The sequence below is a fragment of the Balaenoptera musculus genome, chromosome 11 (assembly GCF_009873245.2).
Source record: "Balaenoptera musculus isolate JJ_BM4_2016_0621 chromosome 11, mBalMus1.pri.v3, whole genome shotgun sequence".
Taxonomy (NCBI): Eukaryota; Metazoa; Chordata; class Mammalia; order Artiodactyla; family Balaenopteridae; genus Balaenoptera; species Balaenoptera musculus.
In genome coordinates, this window is record NC_045795.1 from 21,008,936 (window position 1) to 21,029,121 (window position 20,186).

Here is a 20,186-nt window from a genome sequence, read left to right on the forward strand (position 1 = left end):
CAAACTGAATAAATAGCCTAAAACCTCCCGGAGCAGGTGTCAATTTAAGTAAGGCAACTTCAGCAACGTGGGTGCCATTATTTGAACAAGAATTCTGTCGAGAATGGAGAAAAAGTTCCCTTACTCTTGGGTACCCAGGCCTGCGCCGCCACGCCCGCGGCAGCCAGGAATCGAATCCGCTTTCATGCAGAAGAAGCCCCCCGGGGGCCCCGGCAACCTGGCACTTATTCCGCACTTCCATCCAGGGTCGGCGTCCAGGGCAGTTCGCAAACTTGTGGTTTCGCTTTTTAACCGAAGAATTTCCAAATCCTCAGGAAAAAAAAAAAAAAAAAGTTGACTAGCGTTCAGGTAAACACGGAAATGAAATTCGAGCGGGGCGTTTGCGCAGTTAGTCAGGATGGCCGAGCGGTCTAAGGCGCTGCGTTCAGGTCGCAGTCTCCCCTGGAGGCGTGGGTTCGAATCCCACTCCTGACAACTCGCTTTTTCAAATTGTTAACGATTGTATGTGTATCACTTACTTACATTCTTCCATGTTCATCTCGTGGATTCATCCTTTTTTTTTTTAAATAAATTATCCGAAATAAATTAAAATATTTTAAAAAAAGAAACGATCCGAGCTCTAGAATGAAAGCACTCTGTACCCAGAACACAATTTAAGATCTAGTCATTTTAATCTCATCTCCTTTCACTGTCTCTAGTTGTCTGTCCCTCTCTCTCTCCTTCACATTCAAGGAGTCGAATGAATGTTACTCCTCAATTATCACTGATGTCCACAGGGCCCTTCTTTTGTTTTATTTATGGATTCCTTTTTAATTGCCTTTCAATTTCATTTTTTCGTCTCCCACCCCCATAAGAAATCACTGGAAAGATCATCCTTTTCTTTCTTGCTATATGTTTTTGTAGAACATGTATTTTTGGTTTCGGTACATGCGTTTTTAATTTATATAAGTGACGCTGTGTCATATATCTCATTCTATTTTTACTTTGTCCCTTTCGTGCCACAGTTTTTTAATCTGTGTTGCTGTGCGTACCTCTAGACCCCATCTAGAACTATTATTTTTAATTACTGTACAGAGGTCTGCAATGTGTGTCCTCACCCAGGGATGACTCCCAGATTAGGTCCAACGCCCTCCCACCACAAATAAGGGTGCCATCAATGAACATCTTCCTATGTATTCCATTATGAAGCTGTGTAAGATTTTCCGCAGGACTGACTTGCAGGTCATGAGGGTCTGACAGCTTACAAATTTTGCAGTTCAGAACAGCACCCAGGACCCAGGACCCAGGACCCAGGAAGGGAGATTTAGACACACACAAATTCATGTTTAGTGACATCTCCAGAAACATCCCTCAAATTCAATTTTCCTGACGTCCAGCCCGCTTATTTTGAGCATTAATACTACAGTTACAAATATTAACCTACAGTGTTTCTATTCTGAACTCAAAACTTGGATAGCGAATATTATTTTTACATAATTTATTGCAAAGCCCCCCAAAATCAAAAACCTCAGGTGACTGGAATTTTCTCCTCTCCATTCCTTTTTTAAAAAAGAAATCTAATAACAGTTTACAAAGGCAGAAAACAGGGTGAATCTCTTATGATCATTGATATTTAGAATTGTTCTGCCCTCTCTCTCCTCTAAATTCCTCAGAACTCACAGAAAGGTTCATACATACACTGAAAGAAAAGTGAATTGGTATGTCTTAGAAAGATGGTCATTAGCAAGGCTAGAAAAGAACAAACAAATGAAGTTTCCCTTTATTGTCTAGGTGACCACATATTGTCCATTTCTGCCCATTTAGGGTCCCCACGTGGGCCCTGGAAACATATGAGAAAGGAGGAAATGGCAAATAGGCACAACTCCTAGGGTAATAGGAGAAGCACTCAGAAGTGCCTGGAGGGTCACTAGGTGGGTCCAACGCTATTCAGGCTACCTGGGCTCTGCCACTTATGAGCTGTATGACCTTCCAGTCAAATGACTTTGTATCCCTTGCCTTGGTGACTTCCTCTTTAAAATGGAGGAAATAATTGAAACTTACCCCATATGTATGCTGTGACATTGCATGATTTGGTATATACAAAGTGCTTGGCAAATAATAAAGGCCTGATAAATCCCTGGCATAAATGCCTAATAAATCTTTTTGTTGTTGTTGTAATTGAGCACCCGCTGTTTGCCAAGGCCTCTGAGCAGGACAGGTGCAGCTCCTACCCCGAGGAATAGACATGTTGGCAGCAAAAGCAGGTATGGAGCAAGTAGATGAGTGTTGCTACCCAGGAAGAAAAATGGAAATAAAGACCTTTTAGCTTACATCTCCATAGGAGAACATCAGCAGCCCAGCTAGAGGTCCCACTTAATCCACGGACTGTAAATTCAAGTTCCATCCATACTGCTTTGGTAATGTATGGTCTTTTCAAAAGAAAACATGAAACACTTGAGACTTAGCAAACTGTCAAACCAAGTCCAGCTGTGGTTTTCTTGATGCCATAAATCAGCAGGTCCCAATCTTTTGGCACAGGGACTGGTTTCGTGGAAGGACAGTTTTTCCAAGGAGGGGGTTTGCAGGATGTTTCGGGATGATCGAGTGCATTACCTTTATTGTGCACTTTATTTCTATTATTATTACATTGTAATATATAATGAAATAATTATACAACTCACCATAATGCAGAATCAGTGGGAGCCCTGAGCTTGTTTTCACTTGCCACTCACTGATAGGGTTTTGATATGAGTCTGCAAGCAATTGATTTATTACGGTCTTTGTGCAGTCAGACCTCTCTGCTAATGGTAATCTGTATTTGCAGCCGTTCCCCAGCGCTAGCATCACCGCCTCAGCTCCACCTAAGACCAACAGGCGTTAGATTCTCATAAGGAGCGCGCAACCTCACATGGGCAGTTCACAGTAGGGTTCAAGCTCCTATGAGAATCTAATGCCGCTGCTGATCTCACAGGAGGCGGAGCTCAGGCGGTAATGCGAGTGATGGGGAGCAGCTGTAAATACAGATGAAGCTTTGCTTGCTCGCCCGCCACTTACCTCTTGCTGTGCGGCCCAGTTCCTAACAGGCCACGACCGGTACTGGTCCGTGGCCCGGGGGTTGGGGACCCCTGCCACAAATTATGAGGATGCCTATGGGTCTATGGTCATCGCCAGACAAAGAAGAATTTCAAGATCTGCACACCCCATTCTCTAGTTGCTTCCGCTTACCTGAACTAAGCGTCCTCTTTCTCACCTCTAGGCACACACTGTTCCCTTTGCCTGGAGCACCTCTCCACTTCTCTCTCCAGCCCACTCTCTTGCCTCGATCTTGCCTACATCTCCTCCATGCTCAGTTTGGGTGTCACTTCTTCCATGACGTCTTCCCCACCTCCTTCTATCTCCACCCAGTCTGCGTTAAGTATCAAAGCGTGGGCTACAGTACCCTCCACTCCCAATGGTGTTATATCCCACTCTACTGTAATTGCTATTGAACTATTTGACGCATCCTCCCACCAGCCTCTTTAGGACGGAACTCATGACCCATGTGAGATTAGCATGGTGTCTGCCACATGATAGGCACGAGGTGGATAAACAAGCATTTGATTGTAAACCATTTCCACTTGTACACGTAAATCATTTTCATGATTGATACATGGAGAGTTAGTTAGGAAGATTTTTAGGCTTTTGGGAGAGATGGTTAGATTCCTCACCTGGAATATTCTATAGCTTCAGTAGCCAGCAACACTACCTCACTCGTACAGATCAGGCAATCTATTGAGGGCCACTTGGTTGGAAGCATCCTTGTAAAGGTATTCCTAGAGCCTGATGGAGCAGAAAGGTGAAGGTTAAGGCAGGTTTGGTAACAGGATGAAGGAGTGGTCTAGTGTTGACATCTACACTGGGACACAGCTGGCCTCACCATTTGAGGGAGGTGTGTAATCCGGGCCTGGGAAAAAGGCTTTTTTGAGCAGAAGATAGGAGAATGTGAAAAAGAGGGTCTGTCTTTTGACGAAATAAAATTTATATTTTAAGGCAGGGCAAGAAAAAATTAACACATAATATTCTCTCTCTGTGTTTGTTTGGAGCTCCTCCCTCATGTGCAGTGTGCATTTGCATTACACATTAACCAGAGCACCTCAAAGATGGAGGAGTGACTACTCCACCATAAAGATCGTATTTTCCCTCTTTCTGCTGATGCTAGCGCTGTAACTTCTTAAAAGAATAGCGTTCTTTACCAAATTTGTAGGGGGGTCATGGTGACTTGCTGCTCACTTTGTATGTGCTTACATGGACTATGTATACGCTTGGTGAATTTTATGTAAAATATCAGCATACATATCTGTACATTCTGATGTACTATCCTTTGTCTCAAAAATGTATATGACTGTGCATTCGACTTCGAACAGGTGGAACATTTCTCAGAGTTTTCTGAGAATCTGTCTCCTGGTTATAATCCTCAGTTTAGCTCAAATAAAATCCCCTTTTTTTTCTTCTCAACTTGATTATTAATTGAATTTTCATTGATAGTCTCCATTGCTGTGTGATGCCTATAAAGAAAAGTGGGGAATCAAGCTTCAGAGTGAGTGGAGAAAGTCTCCATAAAAGTAGAATTGTTTCCTGAACTATTCTTCAAAGTGTTGGGACATTTTGTTTCTGCAGATAGAACAGGAGATCATATTTCAACCCTTGACCATCCACATAAAATAATGTGGTCTGAAGGTAAAAGCCAGGTTGGTAGGGACTTTCTGGGCCAGGTGGAGGGGGGCTTGGTCTTGGGAGATGAGTAAGAGGGTAACAGTTACAGTGAACTTCATTTCCCTGGTCTTGAGTTTCTATGTAAAGGGGCCCAGTAATGATTAAAACTCCAGACTTCTTTTCCACCTCTCATGTTTCCTTCCTCTCTCTTAGAGAGTTTGGAAGAAGGCACCTCAGCCCTTCCTGGACTGCTTCTTCAAGTCAGCCTGCATGCTAACAGCTTCAGGTCTGTCTGTTCTAGTGGGCTATCCACTCCGTGGATATGCAATCAAAAGGATGCTTCTCCCTCACAGCTTCTTTTCTGAAATCACGGGGACAAATATTTTTCTCTTTGATTTTCCTTTCCAAAAAACTCTGAGCCCAAGACCACCTTTTAAAATAGTTATTTACAACTTGCATTGTATAGTTGGATTTTAGTGGCTGCTATGAATTGAGATGCTGCAAACTTCTCAACAACACATTTATCAGTCATTCCAGAGGTTGATCTTGCTAAAAAAATATTGCCTGTAGATTACGAAAGTGCATCCATTTGGGATTTCCCCAGGAAAAATAATAGAATGACCAGAGATTATGATGTTGCTTATAGTTTAAATCTGGCGACTTTGCCTTCTGCTTTCCCTGGTTCCTTTTTTGTTTGCTGAAAAAAACATTACATAAAAATGTAAGAACGTCAAGAAAGGTAGATATTCTTCTGAAAGAAAAACAAATTCATCTTTGTCTCTTCTTTTTCTTTTTTGTAAACGATAAAACTGTCCCCACTCTCAGACTCATATAATACAGTCCCGTGAAACTCCGTAGGGAAAATTTACCTTCAAGATTGATTACATTTTAATCCCTCATACTTTTTCGAAGGCAGGAAAACCACAAAAGGCCCCGCTGGGATTCGAACCCAGGATCTCCTGTTTACTAGACAGGCGCTTTAACCAGCTAAGCCACGGAGCCAATCCGTCCGCCAGCTTCCAAATCAACATAGAAAAGGAATGATCTTAGCTTTTGTTCTGTGCATCTGTTTCCTTGTTATTGAGGTTCACGAGCCCTCCCAGATGGTCTCTCAGACCCTAAAGATGAACCTCTGCTTCGCCCCCAAAGACCTAAGAGACCGCGCAGCCATAGGAAAACTGAGACCCTCCGCGCGGGGGTGGGGTGAGGGAAGCTCTGGCGCGAGCCTGAACCGTCAGGCGGCGCCAGAGGAGTCTTCCAGGAACTGCCAGGAAGGGCAAGAGTTCAGCAGCTGCAGCTTCCTTGGGTGAATTATGACCTGGGGCCCCTGGAGGAGAGGAAATCGGCCACATTTACACCAGAACACTTCCAACACCAAGAACTGGTTCCTGCAGGAAGCAAGCTATGTGTTCTTTAGTTCACGGATTTTAATTAAAATTCCAGCTCTTCCTTACCCCATTTCTTTCCGTAAAATTGGGTTCCACCTGCCTGCTTCTTGCTTAACTAAGTTGTATCTTTAAAAAATTCAAGACTTCATCATCAAAACCTAGTTTGGAAAGAGATAAAGGAGCAGTCTCCTCTCCTCTGCAGCTAGAGGAAGAGAGACGCTTTCTTGTCCGAAAACTTGTCCAAAGGATCTGCTTGACAAGCTGTCAAATTGAAAGCATTCACAAAAATTTCTATATTTTCATGGGGGCTTGTGTATTTGTAACTGTTCCAAATTCATTCAATTCTCTGTGAAATAGAACCGTCCTTAGGCAAAGGGCTTTAGTGGAATTCGGAAGAGTTTACAAGTTGTTGCCATAGCTGTGAAAGTAACTTCCCAAATGAAACCTGCAATTATGATTGGCTGCTTGCTTGAAATCTGTTGCCGTTCTGAAAATGTTGAAATTAACATTTCAGTATTTCTGAACTGTATCAATATTGAAGGATTTCTCTGTCTCACTCTAAACCAGCCATTGGCACTAATCTCTGCCTGCGAACATGATTTGGGGGAGAGGTTAAAAAGCCCATGACTCTGCTAGATTTCTTTTTCATAAAACGATTGAAAGTCTATGAACTCAACACACAGTCTGATTCACTTCATGAAATAAGCACCGATTTCTTTCACAGTATAAGATTAACCATTGTATTATTAATGTGCTTGGAGCCAAGATAATCATAAACAGCAGAGTCACACCTAACATGGCTTTGACCAAACTGTGGTAGACGTTGAGAAAGACAGCAGAGCCAGCAATATTTGGTCTGGGTTTTTCCTCTGACTGGCAGCTGTCAAAATTTGCACAGTAATTCTGGGAAGTCAAAGGAGTTTTTTAACAAGCCAGAGACAAGTCTTGGGAGAAAAATTAAGACTCAGAGCAATCACTTCCAGAAATCTGGGTGTGACCTGCAAAGACCATGGAAAGGCCCCTCACAATGGCTCTGTTCCATACAACTGAAATTGGAGAAGGTGCAGATCGTGGTGTCACAGACTGCTGACAGTGGAAATGGCTGGCAGTGCTACTATTTTCCAAATGCTTGGGAGAGAAACTGGAAGAATAGTGCACTGTGACCCAGAGGAGGAGGAGAGTCCACCGCAGTGATGGCTGGTTTTACATGTCAACTTAGTCTATAGAGCCCAGTTATTCAATTAAACATTAATCTAGATGTTGCTGTAAAGGTATTTTTGTACATGTGGTTAACTTCTACAATTAGTTGATGAAAAGTAAAAGAGATTATCCTCAGTAATGTGGGTGAGCCTTATCCAACAAGTTAAAGACTTTAAGAGCAAAATGGAGGTTTTCCTAAGGAGGAAGAAATTCTGTCTCAAGACTGTAGCATCAGCTCCTGCCTGAGATTTTCTAGACTGCTAGCCTACACTACAGATTTCAGACTTCCCAGTCCCCACAATCACGTAAGTCAACTCCTAGAAATACATGTATATTTTCCTACTGGTTCTGTTTTTTCTGGACTCTCTGTTTCTCTTTCTCTGACTGGAACAACTACTGAAGAAAAGACTGGAAGCTGGAAACTGGAACTCTCAGAAAGAAGACCCAGTAGAAAGATATCTAAAAACAAAATGAAAGCATGCCTCAGCTCATGTCAGAGCATGAGCAGAGAAATCTGAGGCAGCCAAAATAAGCTTTCAAAACCTTCAAAGCAAAACAAAAACAAAAAAAAACCCTCTAAAACAAAGGGAGGTCTTTGCAGACATGAGGAGAGCAGATGTGAACATGGCCTCCAGCTAGCTGGGTTTAAACCCATTTTAGAGGAGCAAGATGGGACCTGTGACTTCCAGGGATGCCCTGGAATCTGGCCTTCCCATCCTGGGTATGTGATGAGGATAAAATAGAGTCAAGAGGTACCTCAGTTTGCTTCTGTTGGGCTGCACCCCACAAGCCTGCAAGCCCTGTACTTGCCCCACCTCAAGATGGAAGAAAGAGCTTAGAGTCAGCTACAGAGACATCAGTGGTTTAATGGATGGGGGATCTTACACATCTGAAGCCAGGTCCTGGAGTGACACCCCACCGTGTTCGGTACTTGGCAGTAGCCTTCGCTCCCAGGGGAAGAGGGAGGTTACCAGTTACACGGGGAATTGGCATCGGGTTGGCTCATCGGTTACCAGGGAAACCAGCTGAGGAGCATACCCCTCACCACCCCTTTGATAAGCTATCTTGGTGGAGATGTTCTGATCTAAAGATTAGAACAATTAGTAGCTGGGTCCCCGGGTGAGTATGTAGGCATTTACTGATTTGGCTCTACAATTAGGAGGGAAGGTCAGTCACGTAAGTAGCGTGTAGGTGAAGCAGGCACTGGTAGAGCAGGGGATGTACAGAGAGCAGAGAACAGCCATCTTGGGTGGCCTAATCATACAGCTTCATTTCTGAAAATTCAGGCGCAATTGTTCATGTTTCCAAACTCCTCTTTAGAACAGAAATCTCTTTTTCTTCTGATGGGGAGGGGATAGTCTGTAAGCTTGGATGGGAAAATAAATTTTTATTTTGACTAACTTTTTACTGAAATTTTGTATTTTCTTCCATTATGAATGTAGGCAACAAAGCACAGTATATTTCAGTCCTTTTCACTTTTTCACTATTGGCAATCACAAATATTTTCACAGAAAATTACAGTTGTTGCAAATTTCTTAAAATATCATTTATGCTCATTACTGCTTTGAATTATAGTATTTATTAGAACTCCTGCTGGATATTATCATTTGGTGCATTAATAAAGGAGCATAAATATTATAATATAAATTTTTAATAGTTTGATAACATATTTCAATATAATTGTTTTCCCCTTGAAATCTTATGTATTTATCTTTTTAATTTATATTTAAAAGTATTATTCTGTGATGGAGTCCATAACCACCAAAGTTCCTAGGAGTACATAATACCAAATCTGGTCAGAAGACCCCTATTTACTATCTACGGAGAAATCCCTAACTAGATCTACCTTAATGTTTATGCAGAAACAGGAACATGTACATTTTTCTTAAGGGCTGTTGCAACCTTATGAACTGTAAACAAAGATTTTCTAAACACAATGTGTACATTCTCAATGTCAGGCAGTTTTACTCTGCTTAGTAGCCCTCAACTTAGTTTTTTTTTTAGGGGGGGTGAAGTAGAAATGAATAGCTTTATTGCTTTGCCAGGCAAAGGGGGCCACAGAGGGCTAATGCTCTCAAAACTGTGTGTCCCCAGCCCTCAACTTATTTACGATGCTCACCAGGCATGGAGATAATATTGCCTTCTCAGAAATATAGACAGGCTGAAAGGCACACATAAGAGACGCTTCCTGAGAAAGCAAACAAATGCTCCTTTTAAAGGTGTCAAATTCTGAAATGTATGTCCTGAGGTAGGAGCAGCATGCGGTGAGGGTGCTTAGCATAGAGTCTTGCTTAAGTAAATATTGGAAATAAAATGTTTTCAACGACCCAAGGAGAGACAAGAAAGAATGTCAGATATATTGTCACCCTACAACGGCTTCCAATTTCCTACACAGTAACAGCCAAAGCCCATACAAGGGTGTACAAGGCCAGAGGTCATCTCCCAGAGGTCTCCTAGCCCTTTCCGCTCAGCACTGGCCTCCTCGACATTGCTGGAACATCCCATGCACGCTCCCACCTCCATGCCTTTGCCCTGGAGATTTCCCCAGTTCCAGGTCGCTCTTTTCCCTGATACCCGTATTTATTGTTCATCACCTTTCCTGCTGGGCTTTTCTATTCTCTTTCCCGTTTGTCTTTTTCCCTCTAAGTGCTTATCACCATTATTTTATTTATTTAGTGCTTTATTATCGTCTTCACTACGTCCATGCAATCTTCTTGAGAGCCAGGATCACCTCTGTTTTCTTCACAGTTGTATTTCCGGTGCCATATTGGTTGAATGAATGAATGCATGAACGAAGAGATGATACTGGGGCAGAGAATGCCGGGGTCTGTACAGACAGACTGAGAAAGCAGCACAGACGCTAGGGCGCGTGCAGGCGAACTGGCTGCCTGGGGAGTCCACGCGCTGTAGTCTGAGCTAGCCAGGAGGACGGGGCTTTCAGGGCCAGGCGCAGACCCCACAAGGTGGACCGGTTGCCGCCGCCTGGTTTCTGATGAAGGCATGTCCGCCTATAAGCCACTCACGTGCAGGGCCAGTGGCGCAATGGATAACGCGTCTGACTACGGATCAGAAGATTCCAGGTTCGACTCCTGGCTGGCTCGGAGGACGCATCACTGTTTTACTTCTTTCCTCTGCCGACCACTGAGGAACCCAATGGAGTTAGAAAATCCATTACAAGGTGAAGTTTGCCTGGAAGTCTCACGAGCGAGAAGGCCCCGCTTTTGACCACAGCCAGGGTCATCATTCCTTTGCAGAGCAAATTCCGCGTCCGGCCATGCGGTGGCGCTAGCCAAAGCCAGACTGAGAAATGTGCGTGGGCCCCCTGTCACGCCCAGCCCCACCAAACCATTCCTGCTGAAGGATGGGTTTGAGGTAACCTGGTAAGCAATGAGGAAGAAATTAAGATCCAAAAGTTCAGAATGGGAAGTAATAGCGAAGGGATTGAAGTCTCTTTTGTTCTCCCCCATCCGGTCATTTCCAGAATAAATTATTAAGAATTTCGCTTCAGGTCTGTACGCTGCATGGCCTTGGTTTGCGCATCTAATTGGCCTCTCTGGTTTGGAAGAGTGGTACAAGGCGCACGCGCATATTAACAACGCACATTTGCTGGGACGAAGCGGCGGGGCGGGGCGGGGCGGGGCGGGGCGGGGCGGGGCGGGGCGGGTGGGAGGAAGTGAGGAAGTGGGAGGGAGGGGCGTGTTCTGTAGGGAGAACTGTCGGCAGAGGCAAAAGGTTTTCATCGAGTTTCCGTAGTGTAGTGGTTATCACGTTCGCCTCACACGCGAAAGGTCCCCGGTTCGAAACCGGGCGGAAACATGGCTTGTTTCTTTTTTTTCCCTAACTACGTGGCTTTTCTTTAAAAATCCATTTATTTAAAAAAACTCTGCACGCCTCCTTTTCTTGTCTCTCTTGCCCCAGGCTGTGAAGCGACGCTGCCCAAGGTGGGTCCGGAGCCCGCGGCCCCGGAGGCGGACACACGCATCGCGAGGGGGAGAACCGGGCTGTCCCCGGCTCTGCAAGGCGGCCCGACGCCCGCAGCCCCGGAAGCGCATCCTCGCCTTGCCTTCCTGTTCCCGGCAGCGCCCAGCTCCGGGCGTCTCTTCGCTGGCCCACTGTCCGCGCCGGCCCTGCCCCAGCCGAGAGCACCTGCGCGGCAGGCCCGCAGCTGGCAGCCTCGCGCCCCTCACACGCCGCGAGACTCGGGTGAGTACCTTGGGGGCCTTAGCGTGCGTCTCCGGAGAATGGGGGTAGTCCCGCCGCCCTCCATAGATTTGGGACCCTCCTGCGATCTGGCCCTCGTCGTGATTAGGTGACCTCGGGCTCCCGACATTTCCACCTTGCTTTCCACTCTCCAGAACAGCTGCAGTGGCTCTCCCGGGCTTCGAGTGTGAATCTCTGGGAAAAGCGGAAGCCGGGAGGTGAAGATCGCAGGCCCTTCTGGCATAAGTCCCCACAGAGACTCTAGGGCAGAAAAACGGGAGGCGAGGAGGGGATTTGAAAGCTTTGGGCCAGCAGGGCCGTGGCCTGGAAGAGGTCGTGGCGGGGGTGCTGGGCTGCTCTGGCCTGGGCTCTTTCTCGCCTCCCCTCCCCAGCTTACGAGGTGCCCCCCTCCTGAGGGGACACCGAAGGGCTGAGTCTTCCTCCGCTTTGGCCTTCTGCTCTTTCTGTCAAAAAGAAAAAAAAAGATCCCAAAGTTAAGAAATGGGGCAACTGTGGATTTTGCGTACTGCCTTGAAGCTTGAGAAAGGTCACTGACAGCACTTGTTTAAAATCAGGACTTGTGCCCTGGTGTCTGGCCTCTTACGTCTGTTTCTGACATGGCCTGGTTCCATGTTAACTGGATCTATCAAACGCTTTTCTGGGAAAGAACTCTTGATATAACACCAAACAGCCTCAGGTATATTCTCAGGATCTTCTTCTTAGATGTATTATTATTATTATTATTATTATTATTATTACTCCTATTTCTAAGAGTTAGCCAAGCCTAGTCTCTGAGATCGCATTGCTCCAGATTCCCTCAAATGACTGACAGGAATGTGATTTTTTATGGCCATGAGACAAGAAAGGGCAATCCTTACCTAATAAACTGTTTTCCTCCCTTCCTCCCTCCCTCCCTCCCTCCCTTCCTTTCTTCCTTTTTTTTTTTTTTTTTTTACAGGCAACTTGTATAGGCATCCCTTCCCCAGCCCTATTATTCCTCCATTTTCATACCTTCTCTGAAAGACCCATGCTTTTATCATCTTGTAGTTTCCCTTGTTAGCAAGACAATAAGTTTGGCAGGTGCTCAATGCAAATTTGTCTAAGACATTTTCATTTAAAATTCCCTCTATAGGGAGACGCAAGAGGGAGGAGATATGGAGATATATGTATATGTATAGCTGATTCACTTTGTTATACAGCAGAAACTAACACACCGTTGTAAAGCAATTATACTCCAATAAAGATGTTAAAAAAAATTTTTTAAATAAAAAAATTCCCTCTATACCACTCAGAAATACAGTGAATACATTTTTAAAGATGTTAAAAATTTTTAAAAAAATAAAAAAATTCCCTCTATACCACTCAGAAATACAGTGAGTTAATGTGGTGCCCTGCGAGGAGCAAGGGTCTCAGGGCCCCAGGAGGTGATGGGGATTTGTCCTCTCCATCTTTCTCTGATGCCAAGGGGCAGGAATACTTTAGCTGGGAAGCTGAGTGTGCCCCACGCCAACTTGTTGCAGATGGGTGACAGTTTGTTTGAAGCTTGTGGCTCTCTCCTTCTCTTTAAACCAGGTGTGTTCTGGCAAGATGAAGCAGCAGCCCTACCATTTTAGACACTCTGCCCTTTCTCACCTTCTCCCACTATCCCTCCCTCCCTCCCCCAGTCTCCCTCATTTAACCTCAAATGGAAGCTGCTCACCTTGTCTGATATTTTCTTTGAAAGGTGGAGAACAAATAGGCCCTGGGGAGTGACTGACACTGTGTGACCTCTTGCTCCTGTATAGCATTGCACCTTGAATAGAGTCTTTTATTTGTTTGTTTTTTTACTATATCCTCTATTCTCTCCTTCCTAAGCTTGGTGTTGTAATCTTCTTCCAAGTGTTCTCTCCAACCCCAAGGCACTATCTTGCCATAAATAAGAGGCAGAGAGAAGAGGGTGGCCTTCTGGCTTTGGGGTGGCATTGAGACTAAAACCCAAGTTAGAACAAACTCCTTGGAACCCAGTTCAGTAACAGTCAAGGGAGAGAAAGGACGTTGCTAAAATGTGCCTCTGCTGGGCATGGTGTGGGAGTGTGTATTGGATGAGGTGGGATTTGGTCCTTGGATACTGGAGACAGACTCATGGTGAAAGAGAAAAAAAAACATGGAAAAAAAATTCTGAGAGCTGGGCAAAACATCAAAATTAATCTAATCTGAGATGCGTCATAGGTCATTGAGATCTTTATACTCTTTCCTTCTGTATTAGTTTTCTAGGACTGCCATAACAAAACGTCACAGACTGAATATCTTAAATAACAGAAATTTATTTTCTCACAGTCCTGGAGGCTGGAAGTCCAAGATCAAGGTGGTGGCAGGTTTGGTTTTCTTGCTGTATCCTTACCTGGTCCTCTCTCTGTTTGTGTTGTCTGTGTCCTATTCGCCAGTATGACATTAGTCATATTGGATTAAGACCTACCCATAAGACTTCATTTTACCTTAATCACCTCTTTAAAGGCCCCATCTCCCAGTACAGTCACAGTCTGAGGTACTGAGGGTTAGGACTTCAACTTATGAATTTGCGGGGGGTGGGACACAGAAATTCATCCCGTTTCTGGGGACAGAGATTGATGTGTTTTGTATATTATTGAAACAGTTTGGGGAATTCCCAGAAGTTAACTTCGCAGAAGATTTTAGCATACCTGCATCTCCTCATCTTACTAATCATTTGCATATTTTTATTGTAGAAGAAATACATCATTTGCTTTTTATTTCTCTATTAGTCTTTTTTTTAGGCTATTTCTGTCAGTACATTTAAATTTCATAGGCCTTTTTCTAAAATTAAAAAAATTCAAGTCTTCATAGGTAAGAAAAGGACTTTAAGAAATGGATGTTCCCTCCCTCCTTGAGGCTGTTAAGAGGGATACCTTTCCACATCCTAAAACCAGCAAGTTCATTAAATGAAGAGTTAAACTGAGACTTTCACAAGAATTTCAGTCCAGTTCTTTACAATATGAAGACATGTTGTTCAAAAATTTCACTAACTTGTTCTGTTGTCTGTTAATATAATTTTGCCCTGGAAAGTGTTATTTTAACAAAAAGGAATCGTTAGATTCCTAAAACTTTTTAAATTGTTGCCATGTCTTGGGAAAATAACCTCAGTATCTGTCTTGATAATTTCTTGCCTCATTGATAAACCTCTGTGTTCCCAAAAGTTATATACTTAAAAGATTTATCTGCCACTCCTGAAACTAAAATAATATTGCACATCAACTATATTTCAATTTAAAAAACTATAAAATTTTTAAAGTAAAAAAAAAGTCTTTAAAAAAAAGATTTATCTGCCAGTTAATAATTTTTCTTTTCATTCACATGCATGATAGAATATTTGTAATCCTATGACTTATATATTTTATTACCTAACAAATTATTATTATTTTTTTAATTCTTAAAATGTATTTGTTTGTTTTTAGTTAGTAGACTTTATTTGTTTAGAACAGTTTCAGGTTTACAGAAAAATTGAGCAGAAAGTACAGAGTTCTCATATATTTCTTCTCCCTCTACCTCAGTTTCTCCATTATTAACTACTTGCATTGGTGTGGTACTTTTGTTACAATGGATGAGCCAATATTTATACATTATTATTAACTAATTATTATTGTTAACTAATTATTATTATTATTTACATTAGGGTTCCATGCTTTGTATACAGTTCTATGGGTTTTGTCCAGTGCATAATGTCATGTATCCACCGTTACAGTCAGTAGCATACAGAATAATTTCATTGCCCTAAGAAACTTCCCTGTACTCCATCTCAAATAATTTCTTTTAAATTAACACCACTTTGTGGTGAGAGCCTCTCCCTCCCCAACCTCCTTGGCCTTCATGAAAATGAAATAACCTTTTATCCCACCAGCCCTTTTTCATTATTTGTGCATCTGTCTCCTATATTTGTAAGGTCAGCCACCTGTTCTCCTGATAAGCTTCCTAAATGTGAGTTTCAAGGAACTAATCCATATTCACATACTCAGATCCAGAATCCAGCTAGTGGCCTCTTTTCCTTGAATTTATCTTTATTGTCACCTGCTGTGTTTGGGCCTTTGACACGTGCCGATCGTGGTTCCCCTGCTTGGGATGGACTGCAAGGGATCTAACATGAAGACCGAGCCTAGGAAACAGACTGTGAGCATTCCCAGGGCAGGACATGGGCTAAGAAACACAATTTTGGAGTGAGATGGAAGAAGAATGGTATGGAGTGTCCATTGTTTAGGGAGGTGTGTCGTAGAACAGAAGCTCACCCTTTGGTTTCCTCTCTCATTCTCTGGTAACAAAAAGGCCTCTAAGAATATATGCAGATTATTTAGGGTGACCTTATTTATTGTCCAAGTTGGCACACTTTTGAGAGTAAAAGGGAGCATTATTAATAATATACTAGGGCAACAGGCGCAAAACAAGTCACCCAAATATTAGACCAAATGATTTTCATGCCGTAAAAAATCTCTCAATATTGCTTTCTTCATGGTAAGAACAGCTGTCTTTTCCTCCCTGTTCCTTTCTGGACACACCATTACCATACCCAGAGTTGACCTTTGTGATCTCTGGCATCCTTCTCAATTATTTTCTTTACACATTTTTTTTTCTTCATTGTGTTCGATTTCGGATAAAACAACAATAACAAAAAAAAAAAAACAACACTTTTGTTCTTTAAGAATTGTCCAAACATTTCTTTAGTGGTGCATTTGGGAGAGGAGTAAACTAGGCATAAATTCATGTAACATCTAGGGAAAGATGTCCTCGGGATCGAGCAGGTTGAGTCTGGCTGGGTCAGCAGAATTGCAGGGTGTCTCTGTGGCAACCGGGACTTTTGGACCCACCAGTAATTTAGAATATTTAGAGGCAAGGCAAGAGCACAGCAGGGGAAGAGAAGGGCCCAGCTAATTTCTTATTAGCTTTTCAGTGAACTACTGTTCAACATGAGATTAGAACTGTTTCTCCTCTCAATTTTTAATCTCTGTTCCCAAAGTTCCTTACAAGGTATCAAGGGAAATAATGACTGATTCAAGGCGCACTCCCACTTTGGTTCCTTCCCTCTTCTTTATACTAACTCTCATTTCTCCCTCTGTTCCATGAGAAAGAAGGAAAACTGCAAAATTTCCAGAAATTCTAGTCATAGTGGAAAAATGGGGGAAGAATAGATAATGAAAGTAGATAGAAAAATAGATAATAGATAATGAAATTATCATATACTCAAATTATCAAGTGATAATTTGATGTTTTAGCACCATTTACAGGTGGGTGCCTTTGTTAGCCGAAGAACATAAAAATCAAATCTAAGGTTGCTCAAAAAAAAAAAAAAATCTAAGTTTGCTCAAGGACCATGTTTGCCCATTCTATCTAGATGGTGAGGTCCAGCAAAAACACAAAACAAAACTCTGGAGCAATTTAGAGAAAAGATAATAATTTTTTTTTTTTCTTGAAATAAAACATTGTGGAGTAGGTCAGGGCATAGGGTTACAGACTTCCCCAGGAAACATTTTCAGGGGTGGGGCAGAAGGTGTGAGTGGCTAGTTTTGTCCCAGAGCTATAAAAATGTCCCACAGTGTTTGAATGCCAGCCATGGACCCGGGTCCTAATTGCCCCAAATCAAAATAAATCACATCTATTTGTGTGCCCTTGAATCTGTGCTCGGGGCTACGCACCTTCTTAAAGTGGTTTTTATTCTTGAGCAGACACATAAAATTACTCTCTGTAAAATACAGAGAATAATGGTGTATTACCCCTGTGTTGTTCCCCACCCGCCTCCAGTTTAAGGAAGAGAACTCCCATTCCCTCTCCAACCACCATCCTTTTCTTAATTCCCTGAGGTGACTACTGTCCTGATTTTTATATTTATCTCTTGCTTTTTTGACTACATACTTGTAGCCTAAACAAGTCATTTAGTTTTACACTTATAAATGGATCCATACTGTAGATCCATTTTGTAACTCGCTTTTTTTTGCTCAACATTATGTTCTTGAGATTCGTCCATGGTTTTGCATATAGCTGTAATCTATTCATTTCTGCTGCTGAATAGTATTCCCTTGCATAGGTATTACCAAAATGTATTTATCTATTCTATTGAAGGACACTGAATGGTTTCCAGGTTTTTGAAATTACAGGGTTGCTAGAAACATTCTTGTAGGGGTCTCCTGTGCACAGCCCCAAGAATTTCTCCAGGTAAACACCTAGAAGTGAAATTGCTTTAAATAATGCCACACACTAATTTACACACATATAAACACACACCCTAGCAGTGTATGTGTTTTAATTGTTCCACATCTGCTGAGCCCTTAATATTGTCAGACAATATAGTTTTCACCAATTTGATGGATGTGAAATGTTATATCCTGTGATTTTTGTATTCATTCCCATATTACTAATGAAGTTGACTTTTTTTTTTTTTTTGCTTATTCACCATTCATGCTTTTTCTAAGAAGTACGTATTAACACTTTTGCCCATTGTTTTTAAATTTTCATTTTGTCCTTTTCTCATAGATCTGCAGGAATTCTTTACATATCCTGGACTCTCATCCTTTGTCAGTTATATGTATTATGAATATCTTTTCCCCAGCTTGTAACTTATCTTCTTACTTTTTATGCATCTTTTTGCTATATAAAAATTACTAATTTTAATATAGTCAAATTTGAATTTTAATGTAGTTAAATTTGTCAGTCTTTTTCTTTACGGTTTACCACTTTTGTGTCTGTTAAAGAAATCTTTCTAGGAGCAGTGAGGAAGACAGAAGAACCGCTCGGGCTGGTAAAGCCATCTGCCAGGCACTACTGCCACCATGCCCAAGAGAAAGGCAAAAGGAGATGCTAAAGGTGACAAAGCAAAGGTGAAGGAAGAGCCACAGAGGAGATCGGCACGGTTGTCTGCTAAACCTGCCCCTCCAAAACCAGAGCCCAGGGCAAAAAAGGCCCCTGCAAAGAAGGGAGAGAAGCTGGCCAAAGGGAGAAAGGGGAAAGCAGAAGGCAACAAAGATGGGAACAACCCTGCAAAAAACCGAGATGCCTCCACAGTCCAGTCACAGAAAGCAGAAGGCACCGGGGATGCCAAGTGAAGTGTACTTTTTTGATAGCTCTGTACTTCTAGTGACTCTACTGTTTGAAATACTATCTTTTTTAAATCAAATTTTGTAAAAACGTAGATTTTTTTTTAAGTTATGTTGTTAGCACACAAGACGCTTTGTTGTTATCTTTTGTGGAAAGGGCAAAATAACCACTAGTAGAATGTTTCAGAAGCTGGATTGAAATGGGGGAAAACAGAATTTTCTATCCTCATATTTGAAGATTATTCTTGGTTCCCAGGAGAGATTCTCTGACATTCACACATGACAGCCACTATGGCTCAGAAGCCTTACCGTGTGGGGAAGCAAAACTTCATGTCTTCTCCTTTCCTGATGCCATCAACACATCCTTGACTTCCTGAAACCAAGAGTCATGATGCGGCCTTGGCACCCTAGAATCAGCTGTGTCAGGTAACAATACTCAGGATTTCTGGTGATGACATCAAGATGGTGTTGCTCAAAAGAGCCAGGATTCCTGTTTGTAGTTTGTGGATCATCTCATTAATAATCCTGGAGTTTTTAGTTCCTTTCCTCCATGTCAGAGGTGACCTGTGAAAAGCTCTTATATGCCTCATGTGAAATATTCACCCTTTCTGAAAACTTTTCCTGTTCATTGCAGCAGCAGACTTTGTTGACTTTTTGGGGAGGGGAGTTTGAAAGTTGTAAGATGTTACGGATTGTCACCCATGTCCTGCTGGAAGTAACTATTTTTGAAAAGTATCTTATAAAGCTGGATACAAGTTGGCTTCATGGGAGGGGAGGGATCATTTCCTACTCCAAGTCATAAAGATATCCTTTACTGCCTTGTAAAAGTTTTATAGTTTTGCTTTTCACATTTGTCTTTAGTCTTCCCTGAACTGATTTTTGCAAAAATATGAGATAGTAATTCAAAATAATATTTTTTCCATATGGTAAGTGGTTGTCTCAACCACTTGGTTGTCCCAACTTTTCTGAAAAGTTCTTCCTTTCCCCACTGATCTGTAATACTGGCTCTTTTCATAAATCAAGTTTCTTCTGCGGGGGGGTCTGTTGATGGTTTCGATTCTGACTCACTGGTCAATTTGTCTAACCTTGTGGCAATACTATACAATCTTGAGTACTACAACTTTAGAAAAAGGTCTTGATATCTCAGGACAAATACCACCTCCACCTTTAACATCACCACCAAACTTTTCTTCGTTGGAGTGTCTTGGCTATATTCTTAGCCAACTGCTTTTGCATACAACTTCTAGAATTAGATTGACAAGTTCCAAATCAAACTAACAAAAGGTGGAATTTTTATTGGATTTGTATTGAATTTATAGATTAATTATAATATTGAGTCTTCCGATCCATGAACATGGTGTAATTCTCCATTTATTTAGGCTTTCTAAATGTCTTTCAATAAAGTTTTATAATTCTCCATAAACGTTTTCTTTTGTTAATATTTCTTAGGGACTGTACACTTTTGGATGTTACTTTATATGGTATGTTTTTAGTTGCTACATTTTCTGTTTTCAGCTAAAGTTGATTTTTATATTCAACAACCTTGCTAAACTCATTAATTCTTAATGTCTGTATATTCTTTGGGGCTTTCTACATAGATAACCGTATATTCTTTTTGTTTTGTTTTGTTTCTTCACAGTCATTATACCTTCTTTTC

General features: G+C 42.1%; 1 protein-coding gene and 4 non-coding genes across 8 annotated transcripts; 4 read left to right on the forward strand and 1 right to left on the reverse strand.

Annotated features, from left to right (window-relative positions):
- Positions 1 to 391: 391 nt before the first annotated feature.
- On the forward strand, positions 392 to 474 carry TRNAL-CAG. Its single transcript has one exon. It is a non-coding gene; the product is annotated as a tRNA-Leu (tRNA).
- A 5,125-nt stretch (positions 475 to 5,599) lies between these two features.
- Positions 5,600 to 5,673, reverse strand: TRNAT-AGU. Its single transcript has one exon. It is a non-coding gene; the product is annotated as a tRNA-Thr (tRNA).
- Positions 5,674 to 10,287: 4,614 nt separating this feature from the next.
- TRNAR-ACG lies at positions 10,288 to 10,360 on the forward strand. Its single transcript has one exon. It is a non-coding gene; the product is annotated as a tRNA-Arg (tRNA).
- Positions 10,361 to 10,979: 619 nt separating this feature from the next.
- Positions 10,980 to 19,946, forward strand: HMGN4 (high mobility group nucleosomal binding domain 4). 4 transcript variants are annotated; one of them, XM_036869634.1, is made up of 3 exons: positions 10,980 to 11,077; positions 11,178 to 11,462; positions 18,188 to 19,946. In XM_036869634.1, the coding sequence occupies exons 1-3, from the start codon at positions 11,075 to 11,077 to the stop codon at positions 18,197 to 18,199; spliced, it is 300 nt and encodes a 99-aa protein (XP_036725529.1). In that variant the 5' UTR covers positions 10,980 to 11,074; the 3' UTR covers positions 18,200 to 19,946. The 4 variants fall into 4 exon arrangements, with proteins under 4 accessions (XP_036725529.1, XP_036725530.1, XP_036725531.1 ...); XM_036869635.1 differs by lacking the exon at positions 10,980 to 11,077 and having other exon boundaries at positions 11,183 to 11,462; positions 18,188 to 19,629; XM_036869636.1 differs by lacking the exons at positions 10,980 to 11,077; positions 11,178 to 11,462 and adding an exon at positions 12,060 to 12,156 and having other exon boundaries at positions 18,188 to 19,629.
- Positions 11,003 to 11,075, forward strand: TRNAV-CAC. The gene has a single exon. It is a non-coding gene; the product is annotated as a tRNA-Val (tRNA).
- Positions 19,947 to 20,186: the final 240 nt, after the last annotated feature.